The following is a 9,007-nucleotide window of genomic DNA, read 5'->3' as shown; positions in this document are numbered from 1 at the left end:
CCTTGGCAGCAAATTCCACTGTCGAACAGCTCTTACTGTCAGGAAGTCCTTCCTAATGTTTAGGTGGAAACTTCTTTCTTGTAGTTTGAATCCATTGCTCTGTGTCCGCTTCTCTGGAGCAGCAGAAAACAACCTTTCTCCCTCCTATATATGACATCCTTTTATATATTTGAACATGGCTATCATATCACCCCTTAACCTTCTCTTCTCCAGGCTAAACATACCCAGCTCCCTAAGCCGTTCCTCATAAGGCATCATTTCCAGGCCTTTGCTCATTTTGGTTGCCCTCTTCTGGACACATTCCAGCTTGTCAGTATCCTTCTTGAACTGTGGTGCCCAGAAGTGGACACAGTACTCCAGTTGAGGTCTGACCAGAGCAGATTACAGTGGTACTATTACTTCCCTTGATCTAGATCAGGCATCCCCAAACTTCGGCCCTCCAGATGTTTTGGACTACAATTCCCATCTTCCGTGACCACTGGTCCTGTTAGCTAGGGATCATGGGAGTTGTAGGCCAAAACATCTGGAGGGCCGCAGTTTGGGGATGCCTGATCTAGATGCTATGCTCCTAAAACATCTTACATCTTAAAAACTTCCTTATACAGCTTTGTGGAGAGCTGGAAGGGGAAAGGGATTCCGCACCCCTTTTGCCGCACTTCTGAAACCTCCCTATATAGTGCAGGTCATTATAAAAAAAACACAACAAAGAAACTGCAGAAATGGTATTCAGTTGATAACGAATATTTGGAAATGCCTAATGAGTTAGAAGGCATCAAACTGAATCGAATGCCCCTTCCTGCAGGAACTCAGTCGCAATAGGAAGAGACTTTACCACACGATTTCCCAATGACTCATTTGTGAATTGCTTGTGCCGGGAATTTCCTCTGACAGAGTTGAAACATGGCACTTCAGGGCAAGTGAGATGGTATAAAAGCAGTAGATCTTGCAGAGCTCAGACACAAACCTTCTGAAGCTCTCAAAGTACCCTGCCTTTCAGTACAGCAGCCAAGAAAGACATTCCTCGCCCCGACATGAACTCCAGGGTTGTTGTTGCCATTCTGGCTCTTTTCGTGCTCTCCAGCTCTCTGACGGAAGGTAAGCAAGGCATTCCTGCTGAACTTTATTTAAAGATTCCCACGGGGCTGTGCTTACGACCGCAAGCCGCAGATACCACAGTCCTACAGGGATAAAGAGGGGAAAAGAATGGCTGATAATGCAGAAACAGTTCCTCAAGCTTGTTTAGGAGAATGCGAGCCAAGGAGATTAAATAAGAAGATACGATGTTACGCAAAGTGATCATCTGTAAACCCAATAAAAATTATTATTAAAAAATAAATAAATCGAAGAATGCTTAAGATAAACCGAGCTTCAAATCCGCAGAAATATTTGCCATCCTTGTTTTACGTCGCTCCACTTGCTTTCCTTTGGGCATATCTTCACTTCTCTAGTATAGCTTATTAAATAAATTCAGGGAGGGTAGGCAATTATTAGGTTTTTAGGTATCTATTGCTTTCCCAAAATTGAAATGCTTTTTATCAATGACATCTCAGTTGGTGTATTAATTAAAATTAAACCTGCAGAAGCCTGCAGTTGTGAACAACGGTCCACTGTTTAGGGCAGCTGCTAACTCTAATGTTGAGATTCCGGCATTGCAGGGGGTGGGCTAGAGGACCTTTGGGGGTCCCTTCAAAGTCTACAATTCTATGGCTTTACGACTCTAGCTCATAAAAATACAAAGAGGCACTACCAACTGAATGGCGTCGAAGAGGCCTTGAGAAAGGCAACTTTTAAAGTTGTGCTTTGGGGGAGGCTGGGGAACAGATGTTCAGTGTAAAGCTGTTTTGTAAGGAGAGTTGTCCCATTTAACCGGTTTCTATCCTTCTGCTCTTTCGTAGGTGTCTCACTGGCCCGGATCGGGAGCGAGCTGCGCTGCCAATGCATAAGCACCCATTCCACGTTCATCCCGACCAGACACATTCAGGATGTCAAACTGACCCAAAGCGGGCCCCACTGCAAGAACGTCGAAATCATGTAAGTCCGCTTTTCGACTTGAGTCTCTCTCTTTCTAGATTTAGAGCCCCATCTACCAAGACTTTCTGCAGCGAAATGGCCCGTTGCACAACTCCTATGTGTTTAAAACTCCCGGTTGCATCACTCCCCAGTAGATGGTGTTTGCGGGTGGGTGTCTTCCCCAGTTGTGGAAAAGAAATAGCAATAGAGGGGAAAGAATGGCTGATAATGCAGAAACTGTTCCGCTGAAAACTGTAACTGGACATTCTTTGAAAAGTTGATTACTAGGGGATTAGGACACACACGCAAACACCCATTTAAGACATTTAACCAAGTAGTTAGGTCAATGTTCTTGCATCATGAATGTATCAAAGGGTGGTAAGGTAAAGATAAAGGGGCCCCTGACCATCAGGTCCAGTCATGTCTGACTCTGGGGTTGCGGCGCTCATCTCGCTCTATAGGCGTTTGTCCGCAGACAGCTTCCGGGTCATGTGGCCAGCATGACAAAGCTGCTTCTGGCGAACCAGAGCAGCGCACGGAAACGCCGTTTACCTTCCCGCCGGAGCGATCCCTATTTATCTACTTGCACTTTGATGTGCTTTCGAACTGCTAGGTGGGCAGGGGCTGGGACCGAACAACGGGAGCTCACCCCGTTGCAGGGATTTGAACTGCCGACCTTCTGATCAGCGAGCCCTAGACTCTGTAGTTTAACCCACAGCGCCACCTGGGTCCCTATAATAAATCTAAACAAACAGACAAACAAACAGATAGATAACACTCTGCAAAGAAGATGCCTGACCCTCCTGTTTTCCTTTGATTGCAGTGCTACTCTTAAGAACGGGAAAGAAGTATGCTTGGACCCCACAGCCAGATGGGTGAAAGTGATCATCAAAGCCATCCTTGATAAGTAAGTCGTCATTCTCTTCTGGTTTTAAGAGCTTAACGCTGCAATTCTATGCACATATATATTTGGGAGTAAGCTCACAGTGGGACTCAGTGGGACTCTGGCTCAAACATGCCTAAAACTGTGTTGCAAACCTTATTTTCAATTAGGTTTGTGCAAGAAAACTTCCAGGTGCCATTGTCCCTTCTCCTTCCAGATATACCCCAAATCCTTCACCCGCCCCTCTTTGCAGGCTGCATCCACAACCAGACAAATGTTAATAAACCTTGTGATCATAACGATAATGTTCTAATGGCTGGCAAAAGAAAATGAGTTATACATAGGAGATATTTCGTTGCCTTAGCCCTGGACCAAGCTTGTGGTCCTCCGGATGTCGCACTCCCAGTCCCATAAGCCCCAGCGAGGACAGGCAACGATGATGGGAGTTGTAGTTCGACAATATCTGCAGGGCTGCCGATTCCCCGTCCCTGCCACAGACCATGGCTAAGTCCATGAAATATTAGGGGAGTCATAGAATCTTAGAGTTGCAAGGGACCCAAGGGTCATCTAGTCCAACCCCCTGCAGAGGATGAATGTCGTTGGTGCAGTCTTTGCAAGAACCAGGTTTAACTGGGCATATCTGAACGGAGACTCAAGGCACAATTCCGCTTTCCCCTTGCCTAGAAACACGGGTCGGAGCAGTTTTCTGCTTGTCCCGAGCTCTCTAGGCATGAATCTGAGCATTTTTGTCTCTGCTTTCCTCCAGAAAACCCCCTCTTTGGTGCTAAAACAGAACAACCAGCAATCCGTGGAACACTCAGTTGCTTTTTGTTCCAATTTAGCACTAAAGATCAGATTTCCCCAGGGGAAAGCAGGAGGGCAAACAGAGGTTTGGATGAACCCTATCAGACAACATAAGCATGACTCCATGCCTCAGCTTTGCCCATAAACTGAATCAGACCTTTAATGATTCAGTTTATGGGCATATGTTTTTTGCTTTTAAAAAATAGCTTATTTCGGTTCTCCTGGGCCATTCCGTCAACTTGTTTCTAACTTCTCCTTGCTTTTCCTTTATTCCAGGGCTCAAGCCAGTGCTGAATCCCAGCTATAAGGAAAAAAACTTTCAGAATCTCTCCTGTCTTGCTTCCCTGAAAGAAGCTGAGCCATTTCTACCAAGCCTACTTTATATAAGAGCCTTTTATAAATGGGGATATTTTGGTCTTATTTATGTATTTGTTTTACAACTTTACTGATAGAAAACCCTTTATAAGGATGTATTTAAAATAAGTGTAAAAGGAAGGCCTTGTGCAGGAAGATGAAGTGGTCAAATCAAGGTGATTTGGAAAGTGGAATGTATTGCTAAGTGCAGTTGCAATAGTGGTGAAACTGTGTGTACACCAAGCCACTATTATAGTACATATTGGCAACAGATCCTGGTCCCTTGGGGCACAGGCAAAGCCAACACAGTTGCATCAAAAGAGCCAACTACCTACTGTTGGTCACTTTAGTGGTCACAGCACCGGGAGACGCGGGTTCAAATCCCCACTCAGCCATGAAACTCAACCTATGGCCTTGGGCTGGTCCGTATCTGTCAGCCATATCTACCTCACAGGGTTGAGGGGGGAAAAACCACATGTGATGCTCCAAGCACCAGAGGAAGGGTGGGATGAAATGAAATGTTATTTAGTTAATATCTGTCATATCTGAAGTGCCTTTCAGATATATTGGGTTTTTTCAGTTTCTAACCTATTTATTCACACGGTCATATCTGAAGTAATTATTTGTTGTCCTTGAAATCTTCTGTGTCAGATTATTATTATTGTTATTATTATTATTATTAGAAAATCGTCATATTTAAGTTGGGGGATCTTATTTATTCAAATGGCTTGTCAAAGCACAGCCTGAAGTTTTCCTCACCTGAGAATTCCTCACGCAGAGATGCCATTCTGAAGCCTCGCATTTGCACATGAGATGTCTTTATTTATGTATTTATTGACCAAGAAATGTTGAGCACTGTCAAAGCATGTTTGCCTGTGTGCAACGGAATAAATTATTTTCATGTTGAAATACGGAGTTCCTGTGTCTTGTTGCTGCAGTAAGTGGACATTTGGCTTCATCTTTGCTTCCTTAGAGAGATTTCACACATAAGCAGGACAGAAAGCTTTGTTACTGGGGTATGTGGGGAAGATAACAGGATCAGACCCACCCATGAGGCAGACTGAGGTAGCCCCTTCAGGTGGCAGAATCCAAGGGGTGCCTCCATGGGTGCTCCTTGTCACGGTCCGGTCGGTGGGCGGTTGAAGCCCTGGCTGAGGACGTCAGGACCAGAGGCAAGATGGTGGTGTAGAAGCAGGAACAGGTGCAGGGCTGAGGGTCCAGCAGCAGGCAGTTGCAGGGTCAAGGAGCAAGGCAGAGGTGAAGGTCTGGGAGTCAAGGAGCAAGGCGTCGGCAAGGTGAAGGCCCAAGGGTCGAGGATCAAGGCGTCAGCAGGGCGAAGTCCAAGGGTCGAGGATCAAGGCGTCAGCAAGGCAGAGGGTCCAAGGAGCAAAGCGCCGGCAAGGCAAGATCCAAGGGTCGAGGATCAAGGCGTCGGCAAGGCAAGGGTCCAAGGAGCAAGAGGCCAGAGGCAACCAGGCAGGGATAGCGTTGCTGTGGCAAAGAGCTGAAGGGAAATGCTGAGCTTTAATCCCTCCCAGCTCCTGCCACCAGGTGCAGTGAGGTATCAAGTGGCCTCACCTGAGTGACCACTCCTTGCCTCTCCAGCACAAGCTGAGGTCTCACCTGAGTGGCCACTCCTTGCCTCTCCAGCACAAGCTGAGGCAGGCCCCAGTCCTGCAAAGCACTACAGGCCCCAGAGCCTGACTCCTGCCCATACTCCTGACACTCCTCCCTGTTGGATTAACAACTGTGGTTCCGGGTTCCGGCAAGATCTCACGAGAGCCTCGCGAAATCTCACGAGAGTCCCGCAAGATGCACAAAGCAACACCTTCCTATTGCAGGCAGCGAAATGGGCCACCACCTCTCCCAGATAAACAAGTCTGTGAGGAAGAGGTTGGAGCTTCAGCGTGTATTGCACAAAAATCAGGCTGGGGCAAGTTGCAGGGGTGTCCAGCAGAGGACACTCCCCAGAGGAGGCAAAGGTCAGGTAAGGTAAAGGACCCCTGGAGGGGAGCCCCAAAGGTGACTATGCGGTGCGGCACTCATCTCGCTTTTCAGGCCAGGGGAGCCAGCGATTGTCCACAGACAGCTTTCCCGGTCTGTTATAGGAATTCCAAGGTCTCAAATATAGAATGAATGTCGATCATTGCAACAAGGTAAACACACATGCATAAGTATATAACAGGGGTGGCCAACTCCCAAGAGACTGCAATCTACTCACAGAGTTCAAAACTGGCAGTGATCTAACCCCTTTTTGGGGGTTCAGGTCAAAGTTTTTGAGCTTTTTTTAGGAAGGAGGAAGGCCCATTGGGGGGGGGGTTCGGGTCAAAGTTGTTGAGTTTTCTTTCAGGGGGAAGGTAAAATGTTAAACTTTTTTAGGGGAGCCACAGTTGTTCAGCTTCTTTGGGGGGGAGCCAATGATCTACCAGTGATCTACCGCAGACGTCCAGTGATCTACCAGTAGATCACGATCTACCTGTTGGACATGCCTGGTATATATAAACCACATCTCTAAAATAGTACAGGAGAGCAATCCGAAAGCCATCTTGGCTCTCCTAAAGACTCAATATTTCCTCTGCCTCCTTAATCCCCCTTGCCTGATAGCAATCAGGGGATGTTCCTAAAGGATTCCTCTCCTAGATCTATGAGCCTCCTTGGTATTGTCATCGTTTGCCCAGATGCTCGGCATTGAGGGTTCTCTGACTGCCATCCTGATTGTCTTATCAAATGTGAATGTTTTGTGTAAACTGTGTCTGGAACTATGCAAAGCTTGCTCAATCCTCAGGAATATCGCACCTTGGCCTGCCTGAGCCACAGTAACCCCACCTGAAATGTGATGTAATTTCTGACTTTTTGTAGAGGGGATGTCGTTCTTCTCTACGCCAAAATGCAAACCCTAAAAAAGAGGTTTCTTCTGGCTTCTGGGTCTCTCTTGCCTCCTTGCTAGGAGGGGAGGGAACTCTGTTGCAACAGAAAAATAAAGATATGCCTTGCTTTCACTTCATCCTGCCCTCCATCCATTCATCTCTGACCGATCATGGACTTAGGGGAATCAGTCCCTTGCGGAGTTGGGCAGCAAAAGCCAACCACCCCCGTTTTCTCTATCTCACGGGTCATGTGGCCAGCATGACTAAACTGCTTCTGGCGCAATGGGACACTGTGACGGAAGCCAGAACGGACGGAAGCGCAGTTTACCTTCCCGCCACGGTGCTACCTATTTATCTACTTGCGCTGGCATGCTTTCAAACTGCTAGGTTGGCAGAAGCTGGGACAAGGTAACGGGAGCACACCCCGGTCATGTGGATTCGAACCGCCAACCTTCTGATTGGCAAGCCCAAGAGGCTCAATGGTTTAGACCACATCGCCACCGGCTCCCCTTCTCCAGAAACAGAGTGGTGTTTGAGCAAGTTCCTGGTTTGTAAGTCTTGCCTGGGGGCATCTCACGTTAAAGAGCGCTGTGCAAAAGCAACAGTTTATGGTTGGGTAAGATTCTTGTGATTCTTAAAGGGGACAGTCGTCCATTCCTGGGGGTAACAGAAAGCAGCTTGTTTTGGGGTGCAGGGGCAGAGAAACCTCACTTTCTTATTGAGGCATCTCACGTTTGGCTCTGTTTTTGAGCTCCCCTCAGAATAAGCAGAAAGGAAACAACTATAACCTCATAGAGCAAGCAAGCTTTAAAAAAACAACAACAGAAGTACCCGACACTGCCACTTTTATCTTGAAGGAAAAGGAGTTGATTGGCAGTTGTTGCTGGTGGAGTGAAGAGAGGCATTCGGATAGGAAACAATAAGTACAACGTCGCCCTGAGACTGGGGCTAAAAAAAGCAGTGGTGGCGGTGGTACTAAACACACACACACAAACACACACACACTCCCCAGGGCATTTCCAGACAATCCCTTGAGCATTCGTCCCGATTTGTTTCTAGGGAGATTAGATGACGTTGGCAATGGAATGAGCATTCATTCTGTTTGCGGGGAGGATAGACGATGTTGCATCAGACCACTGTAAGCAGACGAAAACATTAGCAGGGTTTTAATCTCACTTGTAATGTAACAAATACTATGGACAATATAGATAAATACAAAAATGTTCAAATATATAAAAGGATGTCATATAGAGGAGGGATGGAGGTTGTTTTCTGCTGCTCCAGAGAAGCGGACACGGAGCAATGGATTCAAACTACAAGAAAGAAGATTCCACCTAAACATCAGGAAGAACTTCCTGACAGTAAGAGCTGTTCGGCAGTGGAATTTGCTACCAAGGAGTGTGGTGGAGTCTCCTTCTTTGGAGGTCTTTAAGCAGAGGCTTGACAGGCATATGTCAAGAATGCTTTGATGGTGTTTCCTGCTCGGCAGGGGGTTGGACTGGATGGCCCTTGTGGTCTCTTCCAACTCTATGATTCTATGATTCTATATTGGCTTATTCCAACCTCTTTTTTTCTTAATGGCGACTGCTCCTGCTCAGGCTGCACAGAAAAAGCAATGTGGTTCCTGAAATTCATTCTGATTGTGCAGATAAAATATGACTGATTGATTTCTACAGGATGGGGTATTAATGTGTGAAAACAGTCCAGATCCAAGGGTCCCCAGACATGCACCTCCAGATGGTGGACATGTCGGGCATCATCCTGGCGCCCAGGCATCTTCACTTGGTCGCAAATGGCCGATAGTCAGGTGCAAATTGCGTCTGGCGCCTGGCTAATTTCGAACACTGTTGGCACACCTGTGAACCGGTTTGGTGCTGCTGTGCAAGCTGACCATGTAGTAGTAGAATAATTTCATAGCTCCAGTGTGGAACTGTTTTCTTGCTAAATAAAAAAATTCCTTCCAGCAGCACCTTAGAGACCAACTAAGTTTGTCATTGTTTTCTTGCTACCATTGGTGGTGGTGGGGCTCAGAGAGTGTAGGCCAGGGGTCAGCAACCTTTTTCCAGCTGTGGGCCGGTCCACCGTCCCT

General features: G+C 46.9%; 1 protein-coding gene across 1 annotated transcript; it reads left to right on the top strand.

Moving 5' to 3' along the window:
- The first annotated feature begins 975 nt into the window (after positions 1–975).
- On the top strand, positions 976–5,069 carry LOC118094983 (interleukin-8-like). Its single transcript, XM_035135811.2, has 4 exons — positions 976–1,095; positions 1,896–2,031; positions 2,834–2,917; positions 3,974–5,069. The coding sequence occupies exons 1-4, from the start codon at positions 1,032–1,034 to the stop codon at positions 4,002–4,004; spliced, it is 315 nt and encodes a 104-aa protein (XP_034991702.1). The 5' UTR covers positions 976–1,031; the 3' UTR covers positions 4,005–5,069.
- The last annotated feature ends 3,938 nt before the right edge of the window (positions 5,070–9,007 follow it).

This window comes from Zootoca vivipara, chromosome 13 (genome assembly GCF_963506605.1).
Source record: "Zootoca vivipara chromosome 13, rZooViv1.1, whole genome shotgun sequence".
NCBI classification, from domain to species: Eukaryota; Metazoa; Chordata; class Lepidosauria; order Squamata; family Lacertidae; genus Zootoca; species Zootoca vivipara.
The sequence above is the reverse complement of the archived record's forward strand: the minus strand, read 5'-3'. Positions and strand labels throughout refer to the sequence as shown.

Excerpts from the sequence above, each read along its gene's own strand:
- LOC118094983 (XM_035135811.2), top strand. The coding sequence starts at position 1,032 with ATGAACTCCAGGGTTGTTGTTGCCATTCTGGCTCTTTTCGTGCTCTCC. Across the intron at positions 2,032-2,833 it reads TGCAAGAACGTCGAAATCAT|TGCTACTCTTAAGAACGGGA; the intron begins GTAAGTCCGCTT and ends CTTTGATTGCAG. Across the intron at positions 2,918-3,973 it reads ATCAAAGCCATCCTTGATAA|GGCTCAAGCCAGTGCTGAAT; the intron begins GTAAGTCGTCAT and ends CCTTTATTCCAG.